This window comes from Anarrhichthys ocellatus, unplaced genomic scaffold (genome assembly GCF_004355925.1).
Source record: "Anarrhichthys ocellatus isolate YVR2014 unplaced genomic scaffold, GSC_Weel_1.0 scaffold82, whole genome shotgun sequence".
NCBI classification, from domain to species: Eukaryota; Metazoa; Chordata; class Actinopteri; order Perciformes; family Anarhichadidae; genus Anarrhichthys; species Anarrhichthys ocellatus.
The window spans coordinates 1,525,972-1,549,589 of NW_022280112.1; the positions used below are offsets into that span (position 1 = coordinate 1,525,972).

Consider the following 23,618-nt stretch of genomic DNA (forward strand, 5'->3'; position numbering starts at 1 on the left):
TGGGGATGAAAGCAAAGAAGATGGCAGTTTGTAGTTGAGTCCAATGTGAGGATTGAGACATCAGCACGGATTAGCGTGCTGTAAACTGACAACAGCAGAGCCAACATGTGAACAGCAATTTCATGTCGACACAGAGTCAATAGAGGTGGAAGGAACACAGAACAGAGAGCAGAGGGGGAATTAAAAAAAAGGTAAAGATAGATTCCAAAGTTGGAAAAGAGGAGCAGGTGGCAGAGAAAGAGAGAGACAGAGAAAAAGACAGAGACAAAGAGATAGAGAGAGAAAAAGATAGTGAGAGAGAGAGAGAAAGACATTGAGAGAGATAAAAAGAGAGAGAGAGAAAAAAGAGAGAGAGAATAGGGAGGCAGCGAGCTTTCCCAGAGGACTTCAGGAGCACCGAGGGAGCTCGCTGCTGACAGATAGACGGTAGGAGAAAGACAGAGAATCATACAGAGTGAATTGGCTTTCCGCTCTGCGGACAGACAATTCTCTGAAGATCACTGCTGCAAACATAGGGACAGTCCAGGGGTCCTGAGATACCACGGTCTGCAAAGGGATGAAGGAGAAGGACAGAAGAGACGAAAACTGACAGACTGGAGAACAGCATTGTGCAATACGAGGCAGAAATAACAGAGGATCACATTAAGAAGGTAGAAAAAGAGAATAACACAAGGCTGAAGAGACAACTTGACAAAACTAAGGCACCATGAAAAACACGGCAGAGGAACATCCATACACCTAAAGTGGGCAAGGAGACAGAAGAAGACACAGCAAGGACAATCCCTCTCAATGTTCCAAAAACCAAAGACATGAAGACATTTGGATGACAAAACATGACAGACGGAAAATACTTCTTCAACACTGCTCTTTACATGAGAGGAAGAAAAGAGAGACAGAAGAGAAGCAGGCAAAACACTAGAGGGACAGAAAGGAGAGCAGCAGGAGGAGAAAGACCAAGGAGAAGAAGCACACAGCAGTAAAGGAAGAAGAAAAGAGGGACAAGCGAACGAGGGACCCAGACTAACCCTGGAGTATCTCACCAGCGCATTGCTCAGCCCAGCAGGGAAGATGTCCAAGTCCTCCCCCCGTCTGGGTCGACCCGGATCAGCGGGGTCTAAGAGCCCCAGCTTGAGAAAGGAGCCGCAGGGTAATCGCTCATGCATGCTGCGGATTGGAGAGAGGCTGATGAGGGCAGGCAGCGAGGGGAACCTGGTCCAGAGACCCATACCAGCCCAGAGCCGGAGCGAGGCTTCCTCAACTGGATTAGGGCAAGGACCTCCAGCCCTGGAGGACAAGCCTGCTGAGCATACAGGAAATAACTCCAGCAAAGGTAAGGTCCCTCTCTCCAGTTCTTTACACAAACATATTAAACCTCACATAATGCTGTATGCTAGATTACCCAAGGTAGCGCAGAAAATTACACAGTAAGGAAGGAACTTTTGTGGCTTTTATACAACTTTACTTCTATAGTCTATATTTGTGATATCTCTGACTCGGAATTCACACAGAGAGGCTGACATGAATGGTTAACCCACTGGGTAGCTCATAGCTGCACTGGGGCGTCTGTGGCTCAGATGTAGAGCGGGTCGTCTACTCATCAGACGATCAGCCGGTTCCCGTAGATTCTGATGAGCAGGTGGCAACCATGACTGTGTGTGTGTGTGTGAACGGGTGAATGTTGATGTGTAGCGTAAAGCCCTTTGGAGTGGTTGAAAGACTAGAAAGTCTTTTTCATTTTTCATTCACTCATCATAAACGATATGATGTAAGGACTGGAGGAAGTGTAAAATGCACATTTACACTTCGTCTATTCATGCTGTCTGCCTCACATTATTTGTATTCAGGCATATATTTAACATACAAATACTTTTAAATTAGGGCGATATATATGATCTCTTTCTAATGTGTTTCACCATTTTAACATGCATATTCCAAGCTGCAGTGAGAAAAGCAGAGAGGGATTTCTTGTGTGTTCTCAATGCTCACACTGCTGCTGCCAGGCTGGATTAGTTGCTGTCATGCCGGCAGAGTTCATGCATGAACTGTGATCCATCTCCGTGTCAGTGTGTCAGTCCAGCAGCAGGGTCTGCCCTGCCATTCACTGCTGCTCTCACTTTCTCTGGTCAATTTAGAACCTTTGACATGAGTGTTTACATGAAGCCCTGTTACATTACCGTGCTGTATATAATACAATATTACATACATGTATTCGCATTTAGAGTCTGACTGACTGGGGAATAATCTCTACCCATCACAGATTTGTCAGTAGCAGTGTATACGTCAATGGGCAAGTGAAAGAAATGTCAGCTCAGAATATATTTTAGTCACAGTGTCTCCATTACAGAGTCTGTATTATACGGAGTACTAGGTTTGTTAGAAAGTTTATTTTTGCTCTGAAATACTTCCTGCTCGGTAAGGAGTACTCACAACTCCAAAACCTGATCCGAAAGAATGTAAAAATGATCGTCATGCTGCCCCATCTTCTCTCGAGGGGACGGTGAGGAAGCAAGGTCATGAAATCACCTGTGCCCAAAACCACATCTTTCACAAAGAGTAGAGCTTCAGGCAGAAAGTACAGATCACCAAACTGTAAGTTGAACGGGAAAAATGTTAGTTCCACTATAAATCAAACTAAACATTAAAAGATATAGGGTGTTTGTGCGTATATGTGTATGTATATATGTGTATATGTGCATTAATAGCGTTACGGCTTGTAGGGCATCATGTAATATTCTCGGGTGTGTGCGATCTGTATGTGTTACTGAATGTTAATGTTACACCCAGGGTAGGACATTTACATATTTTTTTGGGGGCAACTTTTGCCCCCACTGACTGAAATCCAGGGGCATTTTCAAAAAATTGGGGGCACTTTTTGAAACTTTGTTCAAACTTTTTTTCAAAATAATAAATATACTTATTTAGGCTTACAGTATATGAGCAATTGTCATCAAATGGCAATAATAAGACTATTACGCAGTAGTCTACAGATTCAAAGTGTTTTCGTCGATTTTTTTTAACAAAAAACAAACATAAATCAGACAATCATATTCAATTTCATTCTTATTTCTTTGTGGTTATTTATTGTTATTATTAAATGTTTTAAACTATTAACAATTATTAAGTCAATGATGCCTTGATTACATATACATCAGTCATTGTATGGAATTATTGAGAAAAACATTTTTATAGCACCTTCAAATTTTTAAAAATGTGCCATTTGAAGGTACAAATTCAGTTCAGAGTTTTTGCTTAGTAAAATTAATTGACTATTAGTCAGGTATTATTCATTTCCAGCAACCCTCAAATCAAAGAATAAAGACACTTTACGCACAATTTAGGTGTATTTTACCTTTACTTAATGTGAATATAATTCATTTAATCTAATTTCTATTATGCAATATGTATACTTTGTTGGCATCTTATTCTGAAAACCGGATGTTAGTCTGAAGAAACCGGATGTTGTCTCACGTTAATCTTTCCGTTAATTTTCAAAGTCCTTCGCTTGCTCCCGATCTGCGCCGTTTGAATGAGTTTACCGTGTATTTCAGCGTATAGGTGCACAACAATTTAAGTGTCTGCTGAGTTGACCGCAGTCTCGCAGTCACAGGTCTGATTAAGGAGCGCTCCATTTTTTTATTCGTTTAGAAAGTTCGGGGACATTTTTTGCCCCTCTCCTAGTGATATCAGGGGCAAAATGATATTTCTTAGGGGCAGTTTTGCCCTTTGCCCTCGTGTATTTCCGACGCTGGTTACACCATATGCTATTGTGTGAATATGTAGAGCGGCTGCGTGCTGCTACATTATCTGTGTTCTCTTGAATGCATATGGGAGACATTGAAGGCTTATCGTATCTTAACTGAATCTAACATTTCCATCACAATTCTCGGTAACACTATAATAACTACACACTATGAAGCATTAGTTAAGTAGGAGCAAACACTTAATTCATCATTTATAAAGCATTGTTCCTACATTAACACTCATTAGTATACAATTTATAACAGTTGTAAATGTTTTATTATTGATTAATAAGCTCGTCTATTATGTGTTTCATTATTGTGTTTTCATACTTTATAAATGATGGATTCCCCATTTGTAAATTAAGTATTATATATCTTACAAACCAATTATTAAGGAGTTGTAGATGATTAATAAGATAATTTATAAAGTGTTAGTAAATGATTAAGAACTTATTTAGATGTACATTATTCATGCATTTATATATATATAATGATTTAGATATGCACTAATGGTTAGGGACTATGTTAATATATGCTTTATAAATGCATATTAACACTGCAATTCATGATTAATTCAGGTAGTTACTCGTCATTAATAAAGTGTTTTGTGTGACCTCATCTAAAGTGAGGACTATCTATGCCTTATAAAGCATTTATAAATGACATTAAAAGGCCATCAGTGCCTCAAAACCCACAAAAGTCTCAGTTATCTTCTCAACAGAAAAGGCAAATAGAAAAAACACAAAGTGATCAAGAACATATCAATATTTATTGCAAGATGCAAACAATATACTCGTAAATACAAACCTCTCAGCCATTCATTTGTGTAAAAAAACAAAACAAACTGGCTGGATATAAAACATTTGTAAATGTACAACTGGAGCTGGCCAGGAGCTTTAATATATATAATATTTAATTTACAAATGGGGAATCCATCATTTATAAAGTATGACAACACAACCACGAAACACATAATAGACCAGCTATTAATCAATAATAAAACATTTATAACTGTTGTAAATTGTATACTAATGAGTGTTAATGTAGGAACAATGCTTTATAAATGATGAATTAAGTGTTTACTCATACTTAACTAATGCTTCATAGTGTGTAGTTATTATAACGTGTTACCCAATTCTCTATTAACCCAATTTACAGGATCCTTAAAGTGTAACTCCATTGGAAAAATGCTTAAAAGTGGGCAAGGAGCTGGGAGGGGGGAGTGCTATTCTATCTATTCTATTTTTAGATAGGTTTCATGACATAGATAAGTCCTAACCGGTCAACTCTGTCAGCATTGCCATGCAAGGTTCAGCCATTTTCGTCCCATGAAGTTATGAGTTTTATACATTCGTAAAAAAATGTCAATATTAACCCCAGCATTGATATGTTTCATCACAGCACAGTCATATCATTTAATGTATACCTCAAAAACATGTGAAGTGTGCAGGACCTCTTTAAATGTTTATTGTGTTAAATAGTTTAAAAATATTGTCCGATATACTCTTGTCTTTTTTTAATTCTCAAAAGCCGGCATAGTTCTGTATACATTCATATACAGTACATACAATGTGGGAAACAATATCTTGAAAACATGTATTTATGGTGTATAAAACACATAATCGCATACTAATGGCAGTACTAGATGTACAGTTCTTTGTTTGTGCAATCTCTGCTGGTTAACTGTATGTCTGCACAATCATTTCTTCTCCTGTGATATTTACAGCTCAGGCTTTACCTCGTTGTTGATAGAAGATAATCCTGCTCTCCTGGATGCAGTCAGCTAATATAGCTTTTTACAGACACGTGCTTCCATGAGTCAGAAGAGCCTACAGCAGTGTGTGTGTGTGTGTGTGTGTGTCTGTTTGCACAAATAGGCGATTATTTTCTTTCTGAGGACATTTCTGTAACACGTTATAATGAGGCTACACGTCTAAGTCATATGTTAATGCATTGCTACATCTACAAATTAGAATGAATTCATGTTGTAAATAACGCAGCACATGTCATGACGGTCAATGCTAATGTGGAGGAAGTGACTCTTTTTAGATGATGGCGACATTATGCTGAGTTCAGAGTAAGTACATCAACGCTACAACTGTGCAGCCTTGAGTAAGGTCATGGTGTGATATAAATAAACTAATGATTATTTATTTTATTTACTAAGTGTTACATTTTGAGCTGACCACAGTTTATCAGGGGAGCCTGAAGGGACGGGCTGTCAGTGTTGCAGACTTGACGACTTTCTTGCTAGATTAAGCAACGTTTGGAGCTAGTGCTGCTAGCTACTTTCAAAAGAAAACATCTACAGTCAGGCTTTAACATCATCTGTTTAGATTCATATTTGGGATCCTGAGTGGGGTCAATATATAGTGGCCATCAGCACGCACAGTTTGGTTCTTTGTTCCTGGTTCATTCATTTTGTGGGCATCACAAACAACTCTCTACTAAACATTTTTTTTAAATAAGAAAATTAGCCCCCCTTTGTTTGAGTTAAATATATTGGGGGAAGGTTTCATATAGTCCCCAAAGTGATCAAAGGCTTTTAAACCAAATTATATTTAAAAAAGTATACTTACGTTCAGTAGCAGGACCACGCCTTAACCACACTTCTAATGTCCCAATTGATTTTCCAATCAGTCTGGGAGCATACACAATGATGAATGGTATTATAAGCTCCGGTAATAAAAACATATTCCATCGTAAGCAAGCAATCATTTACCGCTTTAGTAAGTGCAGTGTCGGTGGAGTGAGGCCATAAGATTGAAAAGATTACTGTTAAATATATGGGTAGAACGTTGCTGAGACACAACTCTTTCTCCAACTTTTGAAAGAAAAAAAAATGGAAGCTTAGAGTCTTAAAGCTGGGGACAAATGAACAACATTCAGCATTGTAAGTCCCAGGAATGAAAAGAGAGCTTTAAAAAGTTGACACAGTGCAGAGAGGATTTGAAAATAAGTCAAGAATACCCAAAGGAAAGTCTAGAGAGGGTGGAGTTTGTAATATTTAGTAATCGGCAAGTCAACATTATGCTAATTGATTTTTAATAGAAAGAGTCTATGAAAATAAATGTCTTATTGATTGATTGAAATTATGTTGGAAACAGCATATAAATAATGTACAAACAAAAAATTACGATGGGGTCTAATTGCCAAAGACTATTCACATTTCTCATCCTGTTGTGTACATGTCAATTCAAATATTAATAAAAGCAGGCTGGTGGGTTGGTGTGACGGTCCCCTGGCCTGTTTACTTGTATGTGTCTCTTTAATGCAACAGGTACCTGGAGGTGTTGATCGCCCTAAGTGGAGGCACCTGGGCCCGGTGCTCTTGGCTCTCGTGCGTTCTTGTTTTGTTCCCGTCCATACAACATCTATTTCTTACACCACACTCTGTACTCATGCAGACACACACCTACGCCACTGATTTTACTTTATTTATTATGCCATTTTTCTAGTTGTTTTGGGGATTATTATTATTATTATTATCAACTTAATTTAAATAAATTACTTCAGCCTGTATCTCCATTTTTTCCTTTTGTCATGGCTTCAGAGCCAGGTCGTGACCCAAACTGAACCACAAAGCAGCTCCAAAGATTCCAATAGACAAACACCTGCAGTACAATGGACACCTGTTAATGCCATTTCAAGTGCTTTTACTTTAGTGTTTATGCCAAATAAGTCGTTCAAAAAAATATAGTTGGTGTTAACTGGAAACTCTTTTGCTCGCGTTGCCTGTACAAATACCACAGTTCTGATGTTGCTTAGTAAAGGTAGAATGATGTCAAATTAACCCACATTGAAAAAAAGTGACTGTCCTTTCAGGACATTCAAAGGGCAATGAGTTCATCTTTTACTGTCCCATATTACCATACAACAATGAATCTGCAGGTTGTTGAGAGCTACATTTCCAATGACATTAAAACTTTGAAAAAACACTCCTACATTCCAGTTCTACAGTCTTCACCACCAACCGCCTCCATTGTAGCTGTGCCCGAGGATGGAGATCATCGCTGTGAGTGTGCAAGCCATTGGCATGACAGCCCCATTTTAGTGATGACGGCTAAAAAAGGTCTCTTGCCAAATCAAAAGCTATCTATGCTCCAGTCAGCTTGTACTCCCGTGTTCTGGGAAAAAGAGACCTCATTATTTTCATCCAGCGCATGCCACTGTTGGGCAGCGATGGGGAGGGCCTGAAAGTAATGACAATTTGTCAGTGTTGTAGCAGTGGTTTATTTTGCTGATAGAAGTCAATGTAAAGGTTGCTTAATGTCTCAAATTGTTTGTGTCTCACCTTTTGTCCCCCAGGAGATCAATGTGTTCCTTTTGTAGACATTTACACATACATTTAAATTAAAGTTTGTGCGCCTTGTCATCGAACCACCTCGAAAGCAAAAGTAATCCTTCCTGTTGTGAATAACCGCACTCCAAAGCCATCTCAGAGAGGATTTGTTAACGGAGTAGTGGATTGAAAGGATCAGTCGATGGCAGTAACCAGCAAACCCATCACAATTACATGTTGCACAACTCTCCAGTACACCACGCTTTATTCACCAAATGTTTTTGATTATCTTGCCTTCATCAGGGTGGTGCATGATGCCGTTTCCAGTTTGCTTATATACAACATCCATGTCGATGTGTCCTTGGGCAAGACACTGGAGCCCAAGTTGCTCCCGTAGCTGTGCCACGTTGTATGAATGTTAGATAGTCCTGATGTGCAGGTGGCACCTTGCATGGTAGCCATCAGTGTATGAAAGAGTGAATGACGACATGTAGTGTGAAAGAGTAGTACAAGTCCATTTACCCATCTATGTTTGAACACATCCATCCATGAACAACACTTCAAATTGTTCTCAAAGAAATCCTGTTCATGAAGTAGACATAATCCAGTAGACTCTGCAGAAGTGGCTTCAAGTTGAATTTCTCCTTTACCCTCTAGATTAAAGTGCTCCGTTTAGAAATCCAGAATGCTTCCCTCTTAAGAAGCAACTTCTCCAAGTCGTCCCCTTTCTTTGGCAAACATACCATTTCAATTCCCATACCAGGGAAGAAACTGCAGACTTGCATTGTGTACAGCAAACAGTGAAAGTAGTTGGTTTCCTGGCTCTGCAGCCCTCTACTTAACAGCTCACTGACGCTTCTGACTGTTCCAGTACTCCGACATTTATCAAATGGCCATCTTGTTTTGGAGACCAAAACAAAAAAAAAAAAAAAAAAAAAAAAAAATTGGGGTGTGTCAAGCTCTCTGACAAACACATTGCATTTCCTGTCACTATTTCAGAATAAAAGTAAACTTCCGTTTCACCGATAGAATGTTTTTAATGTGAAGCTGAAGCGACAGCAAATATTTGATTTGTATTAGCAGTTACTTAATACAGCATTGTTTTCCACAAACGTTGCTACAGACACCCAGTTCATAATACTAACTCATAATATTGCAATACTTTCATCAGTGGGCTCAATCACGATTATGTTCCCTCATTCGGCGACAGTGACTTAGACATTTATTTCATTGAAATTCTTATTAGAGAGAGAGTTTATTACTTTATCCTTGTAGGAGTGGAGTCTCGATGTGACTGTGTCCCCACAACATGAGTAACAATTTCTCTCACACACACACACACACACACACACACGTACAGTATTCAGTTCGATTTCCCCCGGTCAGTGCTTTCAGTTTTTCTGTCCTGTCGTACATTCCTGAGCTGGGAGTCCGTCAGTATTGTCCTGTCCCCGTGGATTACAGCCCTCTGCTGATTAGTTACATTCCCTCTCGTATCATCACATTCCACCCTTTGACTATGAAGTGAAGCTAATCTCTGTGCTCGCTACTTCAAAAGCCGGAGGGAAGAGGAAGGCAGAAAGGGAGGGAGAGAAAGGCAAATGGTGGGATGGCCAATACATTGTACCATGTGCTTTTACAAACTCGTCATGCAGAAACCAACGGGCTTAGGAGGAAAAATAAAAACTGACCTTTCAGTGAGTCCAACACAACCTTGATTGTAACAGTATTGCAAAAAGGCAAAATTCAGTAAACCCTGTCACAGAATGTGGTGAAACGATCTAAATCATGTCAAATTGAACATTAACATTGTTCTCTCTTCTGTATAGAGACACTTTGGGAACTCAGACAAATTAAAGAGGCCGAGTGCAGATTTAAGTCTGTTGTTCAAAAACGTATCTTCCATCAGTGTAACGGGTTGTATATGGACCCAAATGCAACACACCAGATTCCAGGGATCTTTGGCTTTATTGCAAACCTCCAGATACAGCAGGCAGAGTTTAATCAGAGTCAGGATCAGAAGGCTGGTGGGTTTACCGAGAGTCAGGCAAGGCGGGTAGAACAGGGGCAGGCAGGGTCGGCAACAGGCGATCAATCCGTGGGAGCGTGCTGGAGCGTCTGGCATGGAAAACTGAAGAACAATCTGGCAAATGTGTCTGGGAGGCAGGAGTCTATATAGGGGCTTGATTACTGATCAGAGGCAGGTGAGTGAACAGGTGAAGGGAGTTTAGACTGATGAGGAGGGAGTGACTGTCAAGAAGAGTGAGGAGGGTGTGGAGCTGAACTGTGACAATCAGATTCATTTTTTTTGCTTGACTGACGTTATTGCAGACGAACCTCTTCTTGATTCTTGTTGTATGAAACAAACCGTGGCCTCTCTGTGTCGTCTCGCACACATCTGAACCACACCTGGAGCTGATCGGTCTGTGCTCTGGTTAACCGGACACAAACACATTACTTGAAGCCTGACAAAATGTATTTATTTGTGATATATGACCCCACGATTCTCACATAATCTTGTGGAAAAAGTAACTTTACTCAGTGTTTATGCTAATGGTGGTGCGATCTCTATACTAAGTCCAATTCGATTTTTAAAAATTGCACTATATCGCCTGGCTTAAACAGTAGGTATTGAATATCATGAGACGTACCATAACGCCAGATGTTTGCCAGCAAACACCCCCAGTTGTTTCAGCAAACTGCACCACTTTACCGTCCTCAAACTACAGACCTGCTGAACATGTAATGCCCCCAAATGAATGCGATACAGTAAATGTGGGTACTTTGAAAATATTAATAACAGATGACTGTTTACCGATGTTCATTTGCTGAATTATTACTGAACAAAATTCACAGCTGATTTGTCAGACTCGGAAGAAACAAGAGGACTGAATACTTTCCTCAGAGGTTTGATCCAGTCAGTGATTCGGAGAAGAACTGCAGGCTACGCTACGTGTGTGTACGTGTGATGTTCAACAAGCAGAAACGATATTTCCCATGGCTGTCTTGTATCTGTCCAGATGTCGCTGCCAGGCTCTGTGTCCTTGTCAAGACTCACACACATCCACACACACACACACACTCTCACAGCAGCAGCAAAGTCGCAGTCATCGGGCAATAAGAGGCTGTAACAGCATTTCTTTACATGAAAACATCAGCAGTAGCACATAAGACCCCAGCCTTTCTCTTTTTTTAAGGTCTTTTTCATAATCAATCAATGCAAATATGCTGGTTAATATGAAGACGCTGCCATGTTCTTGTCACGTCATGGCTCTTACAGCCATGGGGAAAAAAAGGGAGACACACCGTCTTCAATCAAAGGTTGAAGTTACCCGGAGGAATTCTGAACTGGTTCTGACAGTCTCAGTTTAATCACGATGCCTCTATGATCTACATACGTAAACAAGACCATGAGAAAGGAGATTGTCTAAATCTATGGAGTTTTTCTTCAACTTTTGAGGGCTTTCTTTACCTTGATTTATCCAGTGGTCCTGTTCACACTCAGCCCATGTCTGATGATTTATCTCAGCCCAGGTCTGATGATTTATCTCAGCCCAGGTCTGATGTGATGGCCCCTGAGCAACTCCACTGGAGGGTTTGGAGGTTAAGCCCCCTGCTTGTGGTAAAACGTGCTGCTCTTTCACTTTCCCCTTACCGGTCACAATCCAACCTTTTGGCCACTATATTTTCTCTCCAGTTTAGCAACATTGAAATTATTTTTACTTTACCATGCCATTTACCGTGTGGTTTCATCTCCGACGTCTTTCCATTCGTCTTCGTGTTCTTTTGCAATTCTTTTGTCTTACGGTGGAAATCTTTTACGGTGCGCCTCACTGAGCACTGAGAGCCCTGGGAAACAGCTGGTCTGCAAATGTCTCCAGAGTATAATTTTGATCATTCAGGCTAGTCTTCATGTGAAGCTACATGTCTCTTCAAATAAGACTCATGACATAAATCCAGCGATTATTTTTGATAATGCCCGCAGTGTGGTTATTTCTTTTTTTTGACAAGTGTAAATCATGTATCTGACTGGTTTGCAAATACAGAGAAAGATGATTGAAGCAAGTTTGTGATAATATAAGGTTGTAGATTTAACGCTACAGTCAGATGAGAAAAGGAGGTAGGTACTGTCTGGTTCCTGAACAGCTACTATTAGGATAAACTGGGGTCATAAAATGTCCAGTTGCTGCAAAGAAGCAAATATACAACAAGTGTAAGAGACACTGTCCAGGTGCCTGTGCATATACTGGAGGGCTCAGGACTAGGTCCCTTTGGTGGCCTTGGGAGTGTGGAAGGTATTTAATCAGACCGTGGAGTATAGTACAGACAGTATAGTATAGCACATACAGTATAGTACAGTACAAACAGTACAGACAGTAGAAAGTAGCTCTGCATTACACGCCTAGTACCTAATTTCTGCCGTTGAGCTCCAACTAATGAGACACATTTTCAACATGCCACATATAATTCAAAGTATGAATGCTCTCAGTTAAATTGAAATACAGTTTGAACATTTAGGACGTCATCACATGGAGGAGAGCGTCATTAAGTGCAAAGCAGCATCGCTTTAACCTTTTGCAATGGTGACATGGCCTACTTTCTTCTTTCAAGTTCATTTTTGTCCCATAGCGCTCTCTTTCTTTAATAATGGCTCTCAGGCCGTTATGAGCACAGAGGACACATTTTCATAAAAACAAGCCAACATGCCAGATACAATCCAAACTCTTCTTGGACAGATGTAAGAGCAGAGCCAACGTTTTTTTCCAGGACACTGGGCTTTTTCTGCTGGCAGGAAATATCATCCATTCAGTGCAATCTTCTGAAAACAAAAGCATTAGCCTGCATATGATTAGCAGATGTGGAGATCTGACAGCCGCTTGTGTCCGTGTGTTTTTGCTCTGTTGCTTTCAAACCCAATGAAAACTATGCATATAATTATGTACACAAATGTAGAAGCAAAGAAATTTGTTCATTTAATCTTGTCTTCATTGTTCTATAATTGTCTTTGGAATAAGGGCGCAACAAGGATTAATCATCAATGTGTCAAGAGAAGCTCACAAAGACACACATATGTTACCTACGTATCGATATAGAGCTAATCAGTGTTTCTATGACCACAGTAGAAAACAAACATCTGTGCTGCTGTACTTACTGCCCAGAAGGAAGAATAAAAGAAAACATATAGGATGGGATGTGTTTCTGAATGAAGAGGTAACGAAGTGTCATAAATATGCCAATGCCTACAGACATGTTCAGCTCAAGCTTTTATCAAATTGGTCATAGCCGTGGTTGCTGTGAATCTGTGTTTGAGTACTTGCTTGGACCAAGTTTCTGCCCTAACCCTGTATGATGCACAGTTATAAACACCTAACCCTTAGGTGCTAAAGTTTCAGTCAGAGCAAATATAACGTCCCACAACTGTTCAAAAAGACAACTAAGAAATGTTTAGGGCAACTATGGCTCAGTGGTAGAGTTGAAGGACGACTCTACCACAGCCTTTTGATCCCAGGCTCCACTAGTCCAGTGGTTCTCAACTGGTCTGGCTGCGGGGCCCACCATCACCCCTTAATGACAAGCCGCGACCCAAATTTTCAACTTCTCACATGTATTTAATGAAAAGATGGTGCAGTTTGAACCTGAGCTGAAAATGTCCTCTGCAGTCGTAGCAGTAGGGAGCTCTCTTGTGCAGAGAAATTGTTCCTGTAAGACCCCGTCCCACACATGTTTCACGTTAACGAGTAAAACTGCTTTGTTTGTTATGTCTGTAGATTCGCCCATTTGTAATGCAAAATGACCACTTGCCTTAATTTGAGCTGTTGTTTGATGTCATCCGACATGTCTTCAATTCGTCTACTTATAGTGTCATTTGACAGAGGTGTAGTTTTCAGTTTATCCGCTGCTGATTGATCCACCACCTCTCTCACCATGTCCATGGCTGCAGGTAAGTGAGACACTTTTGTCCTCAGGTCTTGAAGTCGTCTTCGAAAGTACTCAACAGGTTTATCTTTGAGAGAAGGGTGTTTTGTTTCCAAATGCCGCTTCAGTTTTGACGGCTTCATGCTTTCTTGTGCCAGAACCTCGCTGCACCAAACACACTGAGGTTTTTGCCCTTTTTTGTCCTCAATGTAAGAGAATCCATATCTCATGTAGTCGGTGTCCTACTTGTGTTTCGCTCAATTAGCACATGAAAACAAACTATGGGTGTTCTTCTATACCGTGAAATGGCGGGTGTCTATTCGCATTACAAGGCATTAACGCCAAATACTGTTAAGGAGTGTGACTAACTCCGCTGCATAAAAAATCCCCTTCAAAATAAAAGCACAGGATTTTTTATTTTTTTTTTTTTTTTTTTTTTTTCCAGGCAAAGTCACACTGAAAACGGGTCCGCGACCCACTAGTTGAGAGTCACTGCACTGGTCCATGTCGATGCGTGCTTGGGCAAGATTAATCTGAGAGAGCATTTGGGTATCAATTGAGCAAATATGACAACAGCTGGCTCACTGGCCAATTGGATGTAGCCTTGCTAACTAACTGGCTAACTAGCTGACTGACTGTCCACGTTGTGAGCCAAATATCATCACTGGCCTTTCAAGCACAGTGAAGAGCTGAGCGAGTTACCTCCAGGCCTCCACTGAACTAGATCAATCAGATCTGCTTTGTCAACGAGAGAGAGAGAGAGCTTCGTATCCTCTCCTTTTTCTGTTCCTTCACCATCTCTGTGTTTCTTTGATTATTCCCTTATTATCTCCTCATCTGAATTGAAGTCATTGGTGAGAGTGTTTTACAACAGTATCATGAGCATGTACATTTGTATTTCCATGGAAACATTTAAATGTGGCATGCTTACATGCAACAATAACAGTTGTGAAATAGAAATGTGCCACCAAGCACTGTACAGGACATCGTGTCATTGGGATCATGAGTGAATAGTACAGCATTTGGACTAGACAGGCGTGGCAATGACGAGTTCAGGGACCAGGTGGACACACACACTAAACAGTAAATGAGAAAAGAGATACAGAATTGTTATGTCTCTTTGAAATCAATTTCCATTTCTGTTATTTGGAATTGTTTGCAGCAGTTTAAGTGATAGTGTCAAGAAAGAGTCACAATCTCACTATTTGACCTTTGCAGCAAAGTACAGCATGTGACAACATGAGCTGTCTACACTGAGTGTATCAAATGGTGCAGGGAGAATCAAAAAGGACCGGAGGGATTGGTTTTCAGGTGCAAGTAGTGTGAGTTTTGTTACCAAGTGAATGCTTCAACATAAGAGTCTACTGATGGTTTATTTATGCTGTTCTCACTCCCAGGCATTCGGAGATTGATGATTTCAAATTAATTAACTGACTTCTTAAGCGACGGAATGCGACACACCGGTCAGGTGAATGGGTCAAACAAACACAGGACTTTCGCTCAGGAGAGCAATGTTCGTGTCTCATGGGAAACTAAAAGTAATTGTTGACCCATTTTGTCACCTGAGTCGTGAGTCACCTGAGTCATTTGTGTCGTGAGACATGAATTATCATTCATATTTCGCCATGGACTCCACGCTCCGGTCGTAGCTACCAAGACAAAGCTAGAAGCTAACACGGAAAACCGAGATACCAGAAAGCAAGAGAATTTGACACAGATTACGGAGATATCTTCAATATATATCTACGTGAAACCATTACAGACATATTAGCCAACAAGCACCAGAACCACAAACCGCTTTATTGATAATTATCAGAAACGCTCCTCACCTTTACGCTGTTTTCATGTAGACAGAGGCATAATTTCCCGGTTCTGGAGCTAAAAAATCTGTTCTACGTATATCCTGTGGGTCACTGAACTGTTTCCGTGAAGATGGTTTTTTTTTTTTCTAAATCAGGGGACGAGGGGGGGGACGATTTGACTTTTGGCGTATCGGATTTTTCCCACGTTACCCCAGCTCAATTCTATAGGCACTGACGCGTCGATAGAGGTTTAAATCACTTAATTCGACCAATGCTGCTGACTTACGTCTACATAGACACAGAGCAACAGGAGTCAGATGAGAAAACTCCATGGATCACAGACACAAACAGGGCTCAGAGAGGATTCTGGCTCTCAAAAATGAAGCCAAACTGCTGTATTTGGTTAGATTTAACACTTAGTGATAAAAAAAAGTGAAATATATAGTTATATAGTATATCAAATCGCCTGACCTCTTCTAAAACCTCTCTAATTTTGTTCTGCTTCACTTTATCAAAGTCAGAATGTGCAGAGAGACTGTTCACATATTGTGCTATGATTTGGGAGAGGTCTTAGACTTGCAGCTGCATCATTCCAAAGTAATAACAACAATAAAAGTGCTTTTTTTTCAGGTGAACCTGAAACCTTTTAATTTGAGCTGTGTGCCATCTTCAATTACTCTTAACCAGTAACATATACATTGATATTTACACATCTGAACAAATCTCACAAGTGTTACCGTTATTATAACATCAACATTATTAAAATAGATCTTGTATTTGCAGAAATACACTCTTTTTAGTATGGGTATGCAATTGTCGAGCAGAGGCCTAAAAATAGGGCTAGGGTTAAGATATGATGGTGCCTGGCCAATTAGGGCTTTGTAGATGAGGTGAGGGATTTTAATAATTAAATTGAATCGCATTGAAACAACTTTCATGTAATTAATATGTACACGGAACAGCCATTTTATTACTACTAAATACTCAACTTGAAATGTTCCTCTTGTGTCATTTTCAGCATCTCTTCTCTGCTGCAATGATGTTTTCAATGTATTAGTCATATATCTACCAAGCATAGAAAAGCAGAGAAGCTGTTTAGAATTAAAATGATGAGAGCGAGTGTGGGTGAGGAGCAGAGCCCGTGTGCTCTGAAGTAGAGCCTGGAACTAAAGACAGAGCTACGGCAGCCTACGCTTGAAAAAAGATCCATGTATTCTCTGTGACCGAGCATGATACTAAACAAACCTACAGCCATCTCACAGCGAGCTGTCAGGAGTCTGCCTTCCTCATGTTTGTGTGTAATAAAGCCCAGCCTTTACACAGACCTCCCTGTGGTGCCAGCAGGAGTTGATGGGAGATTATGGGATGTGGTTGCGAAGCTTCGGTTTAATCCACTCCACTTCAGTGATGAAATTGAGAGGTTCTTGTAGGGTAGAGGCACATTAAAGAGAGATTTTACGCCTTCAGACATGACATGAGGAAGAGAGGTCCTATTTTTAGGATTATCAGGGAGGACTGGCAACACTCCTCCATCTCCCCTCAACAGCTCGGCCACGATTCTACCGACTCATTCTATTCTGTGGATTATAATTGAGAAAGTAGAAAGTAAAGATTCTGGTGTGGGAAGTTTGGGAAAACAGCTCTCGCTTCATCTCGTGATATTTCAGATTTATTCGAGTTCAGTTTTAAAGAAAGCATTTTACAAAAACAAGGTGGCTGGAAAGCAAGGCACAAAGCAACATTGACAATCTAGCAAAGAGCAGGTACTGTGGGGGAATGAGTGAGGAACTGGTGAGCAGGTGGATGAGGAGAGGGAGTGGCAAGTCTGTAGAGGTCCTATAGAAAATGCATCGGCCGGGGGGGAGGTGGGAATGAGGCAGAGGTGTGGAAAGTGCTGAAAATAATCATCTGTGAAGAATGGCGGATGTTCTGATCACTACTCTCTTTGCTGAAGGGGTTTTGTTGCTCCACCTTCTGCTTTGAAATACCCAAAAAGTGTCCGAGTCAGATTCATGTCAGGGGACACTCCGGCCGGGTCACTTTTTTTTCCCTCTTTAAAACTCTTGTGATGTGTGAAGAGTGATGTTTGCAGTGTGTCATGCTGGATAATCTCTCTCCTGTCAAGCTTCCTGAGACTGGGAGTCATCTTTACGTCCAGTATCTGGGTACACAAACTTGCATTAATGTCGCCATGTATAAATGTCACCTCCCTTTTTTGCAATGATACAATCCCATCGCACTCCAACCTCCATATCTCATGGTTGGCACTATTCCTTGCCGGGTCCACGTCAAACATGCTGGACCCCATCTGATCCAAACAAATTAATTTTGGTTTCATCTGACAAAAGAATGTGGTGCCATTTGTGATGCCATTGTTCATCAGGTTTCTTTTCTTGTTCTTCAGCAAGTTTAATCATGCAGTGTTTTCTGTGGGGCCCATATTTTCAATGTAGTTTATCTGATTTGTTTGTTTTTAATTGCACATAGATCATAAACATATTGTAGAAAACAATTTTGAATCATTTAATATTTTAGTAAAATTGCACAGGGGTGTACTCGGTTTTGTTATATGCTGCAAGTGTACAATAACATATAGTATAAAAACCAACATAGAGCATCAGCAAATTGGAGTTATACAAATAAACAGAAGACCGTGACACAGGGTGAAGCATTCATGTTCCCCTCAGGATGATTTGAAGAAACTTTGCATATCATCTGACTTTTAATCTGGCGTTATCAGCAGGTCAACATTTGAATTTGTCAAATACTTTGGTTTATGACCAAATACCAGCATGATTAATGATTCCCATCAACCTTTACCTGTATTTCCTGTTTAGGTTTTGAGTACTTTATATCTCTGTCTGTCTGTCTGTGGACGGATTTTGTCACTGTAATAGCAGGTGTGTAGCTGAAGGCCAAGTTCAAAGATGGGTGTGGTCCGAGCAAGGGTGCCAGAAGTAGGGGGCCGGTTTGGCGTCGCTGGTGTGATCCCGTTACAGAATGGTTTCTAGTTTAAGCAGGTACAGTTCAAACTGCAGACTGGAGTCTGCCTGAAGTATTGTTGAATCTAAACAATTACTCTAATTGGCAGAAGTTGCTATTTTGTATCTAACTCTCAACTGTCATAGTCTCCCTTATTACACCCTCCATCTCACCTCGGGGGTTCGACCACTGCAAATCCATTGTCTGCATGTGGGAATTCCTGCATCCTGCCAGTGTGTTGTTATGAAGATGTAGCCCCCATAACCACCTTCCTAACTTAGAGGGGAAACATGGTCTGGAAAAAATGAGACCAGCCCTTCACGCTTCCTCAGGAACACACATACACACACACACACACACACACACACACACACACACACACACAGAGACTCCCTATTTGAACTTTTTAAGCAGTGCTGGGAGCAGTGTGAGCTCTATCATTGCAGCCTGTGTTGCATCAGAGTGTGAGCAGACAGAACTGGATTCACTGAATGTGCTGGAGCTGGAACAAATACTGTATGTAACCTTTACGTATTGTATCAAACTTGTGTTATTGTAAAACATAATATGTTTTACTCGTATGAGTCACGTGATGTCAAAAACTGGAAATTGAGGGAACAATAATTTTAGTCTGTGAAACTAAGAACTTCTTAGAGATGATGACATTTTTATAAAGATTTATGTTGTAAAAACACAACACTATATATGACAATATATAGTATTCTCTACAGTATGCCTATGACCCAGCTATGAAAACCAGTATATCATGACAACCAGGCAGCGCTTTTCTAAATGTAAAAGCATTAAAGTCCTTCCATGTGGGATGGGCGTTTCCCAGTGTTGGAATCAAAAAGGATCCGGCACGCTGTATGCTTTGCTTAGTTCCTTTTTACAGTCAAATGTTTACTTATGATGGTGTTGACTGACTGACATGACAGTTAGGCTTGATGAAGTAAGGAAGCTATAAAAAAAACCCACTGCTAATCATCTAAGAAATGTACTGGAAAAACTACCATATTTATTTGGGACTCTTTTGTGTAAGTGTTGTTATGTCCTGTTGATAAGAGATTAAACAGATCAAATTAACAGTGGTGATAACTAAAGTTAATTCTAGCGTCGTGTTCAAGACAACCGCTTGGAGAAATGTGTTAGGAAACAGCTGCTGTAGCAGAGCTTTTTCACTGAGAACAGCTGCCTGCTGTGACCAATATACCAACTACATTCAGAGCAGCTTAAGCCTCATTAAGAACAGAATGTGGTGAGAGAAAGAGTCATGTTGGGAGAAAGGTTTTTGGCCTCAGTTACTGTGTCAGGTTGGACTAAATGCACTGCACGGATTACGTTTATCCTCTGCCAGTTTATGTTGTGGGCCGTGTGTCACTGATGAGAGGAGGCTGTGGGCCTGTTTAACACTGAGGACAATCCCAGCAACTTAAACATGAAGCTATGTGTCATTGTTCACTTGAGCAGGAAATATTGTTAGTGGGTGATGCTTGCCAAATATTAATGCGGGACCCAAAATTAGCTTGCAGGCTTGAATAAAATAATAGTGTGAAAAGTTTATCCTGCATAAATCCCTGTGACTATCCAACATTTACAGCTCTATAAACCAGAATCAAATGTTGGCCTGGTTGAATTTTGCAGATATTTTAAAAAGGGATTCATACGATGGGGAACCTCAGAGGCAGTTTCAGGAAACCAATTCATGGTTGCTTCATCCTTTTGTGTGACTATGTCATTGTCTTTTCTCATTATCTCTTTTTCCACACATACACACACACACACACACACTGTTCCACCAGTGCTTGTTATGGTACAGGAGAGAGGATATCCTCCAAGATATTTAGCCTTACACTCCCCTCTGATACTGGAAAAAGAACCACTGTGCAACATGCATCGTGTTTTCTGTGCATTTTACAGAGCACAATAATATATAACATCCCAAAAAGTTCAACATGAAATTCAACCTATTCCCCATAATCCTTTGTGGTAATATGGATAATGTAGTTGCAGGTCTTACTGAATCTATAACGTGACCACAGCAACAGACTATTGTGATGATGCTCCTGAAGGTGTGTGTAGCATTCATTGAAAGGGCAGGTGATAAATACTATGGTACAATCCTACTCTGACATCCAGGGTGTGTACATGGCTGTTGATACTGATCTAATAACAGGTGGAATAGGTCCTTGTTGGGTATGACTACTGGACAGGGACGTGCAGTCAGGGGAGGCAGGTGAGGCAGAGCCATCACCTGTCATCATGAAAAGTAAAAAACAAATAATGATAAAATACAACATATAAATATTTCTCTATACTGATCTGTGCTATAAATGTAATTTCTGTATGATTCCAATCAAGTATTGTTAAAAACAAAATCGCTGAATTTGCACACGTCCTGTTCAAATAGAGGAAGACACGCGAGGTGAGGCAGCGACGAGCTGTGCCTCATCTCAGATTGTGCAATCCCTCACCAACTGAGTTGAGCGCATGTCTTTTGCTTTCTCATTTCCCATAGAATAGGTCATGTATTTCACGTATGTGTAGAACCTATTTAGTATTTAGTCTTGCTGATCTGACATTAAAACGCAGTGAAAAAGCACAGAAGGGAGGCAAACAGTACCTCAATGAAGTGAAGGGGGCGTGCCAGAGTCCACGGGTCGGGTTTCTGAAATACTGTATATGGAATATGAAAAACAACCAGTAGTCAATGTGCAAGCTGCCAATTGAATGGTGATTTAAGCTACTCTATTGGGTTCATATATTTGTAAATCTGACTCTGAAAGAGTCAGTGCCTCACCAGCCACGAACCTCACCACACGTCACTGCTACTGGATGTTCCAAGACATGTTTTTCTGAAACAGGAACTTAAAAATTGTCACTTAGCCAACATTCTCCTTGGTGGACAAGAGCATTTTATATTGATTTAAACTCAAAGTGTATACAGTGTTTTGATCAACTCATGTCACGTCACATTACAGAAGCTCAAGAAGGGAGGGAGATGAGAATATGTGTCAACTGTCATTCTGTGACATGTTCTGTTGAGTTCCTAGTGGGATAACCACATTCTTTACCATATTTAAATTACACTTTAAACACATGAATATGTAATAAAACTTTTTATTGGTGTTTTGTCACTACCACACAGTAAAAAAAAAAACCTTCCAGATATATTTAAAAAGCCATTGTCCATCCATGAGTGACCATGTCTTCATTACAGACAGCAAAGCCCCAGGACAACTCCAAATGTCCCAAAGATATACATATGTGTGTGTGTGTGTGTGTGTGTGTGTGTGTGTGTGTGTGTGTGTGTGTGTGAGAGGAGAGCCCATATACTGTGTATCTATCTTTGCTCTACTGGAAATTTGTTATAATATAAAAAAAAGACACTTTTGAAAAAGCTCCAGAACACTGAATCCTACAACCTCATAATTCAACTGGATAGCATAAGACAGACTTTCTGTTAGAAATGTACTAACCAATCCCCAGCAGCATGTAACTGAATCTGTACTTGAAAAAAAATAGATTATGTTGCTTCATATGCAGCTATTCTTTTCAAAGAACATGTGATCATTTCCAAAAACAACATTTGAATTCACATTCACCCCAGTTTACCCAGGCATGAACGCCAGCAGGGAGATCAAATAGTACAAATATCCTTCCTTCTCTCGTACTGAATCATTAAATAAGAAGTACAAAACAATTAAAAAGCACAGGGATGTCAATCTATATTTTCTCTGGTATATTTCTCACATAAGTGTTATTGTGTAACCTCTTGCAAACATTTTTTTTCAATTGAACTGACTGACTAGTTTCAGTGGTATTTTAGTCCATAGCTTCCTTTAGCTGTTGCTGAAAGGAGATGAGGAAGCTCATTAACTAACAATATTAATAATGTAAACCCAAAATAGAACAGCCATGGAGCAAGAGGACAATTATTCTCCTTTGCTTACCTCCAAATAGGAGCAGTTGGCATCCAGTCTGAGTTTGAATTGATAACATCGATGTGTCACCTCTGCTGTGAATTCATTTCTTACTAATGTGTGCGTGTTGGAGCCTGCAGGTCTGACCATGTAAAATGCCATATAGCTTTGTAAACAGCACCAGTGACACAGCAGTGACCTGTAGTTAGGGCTGGATCGGTGGCATTTAGACTGAGCTCATTAGTTTGTCCATCTTAGGCTCTTCAGTGCCATCAGGCATGAATGTTGTCTGTGTGTTTGCTTGTGTGTGGGGTTAAAATGGACTAGTGCTGATACCTCAAAAAAACATCAGATTATTTTTAACAACAGTTCCTCTATTGAGCTTTATAGCCTACTTAATTAGAAAATACACTGTGGAACAGAAACACGTGTTAGTGTCAGTAATAGTCTGTATTAACAGTGAAGTGACTGACTTCTAGCAGCTGTTAACTTTGTCAGGTGAATGCATGTGCTGGCAAATTCTATTTGAAACTTGTCGGATAATTCTGTCAATCTATGTCCTGTATCATTTCTCACCCTGGGTGTGATCAAATATCGACATCTCACGAGAACAGTATTATTCAGGCTTCAGATGCTTAGCCTACATAAACTCTTCCACTTCCCTGCTCACACAATATTTCAGTGACAATCCATCTCCAGCTGCGTGTGTGTTATCTGAAGTTGAATGAATGCTGTGCTGTATCTTATTTTTAGCTTCCTTGAATCTGTTATTCTCATAATCTGCAGGGCTGCATATTGTTCCTCCATTATTACAGCACTTATCCACACACTGATGCACATTAACAACATGGACACCACACAGCAACTGATCCTTACAAACAACAGGCTAAAACCAGAATATTACGCTGAAGTCCCGAACAGAATTGATGACAAGGGACTGCCCTGGAGGTCAGCATCCAGTGGAAATGTGTTT

At 40.3% G+C, this 23,618-nt stretch overlaps 1 protein-coding gene across 1 annotated transcript in view; it reads left to right on the forward strand.

Moving 5' to 3' along the window:
- Positions 1-298: 298 nt before the first annotated feature.
- The window catches only part of LOC116398341 (sickle tail protein homolog), a gene marked incomplete at its 3' end in the record, with an annotated part of 79,965 nt that continues 56,645 nt past the window's right edge, over positions 299-23,618 (forward strand). The window contains exon 1 of the mRNA XM_031874565.1: positions 299-1,330. Coding sequence (XP_031730425.1) covers positions 1,069-1,330 — 262 coding nt within the window. The remainder of the gene's footprint in view (positions 1,331-23,618) is intronic.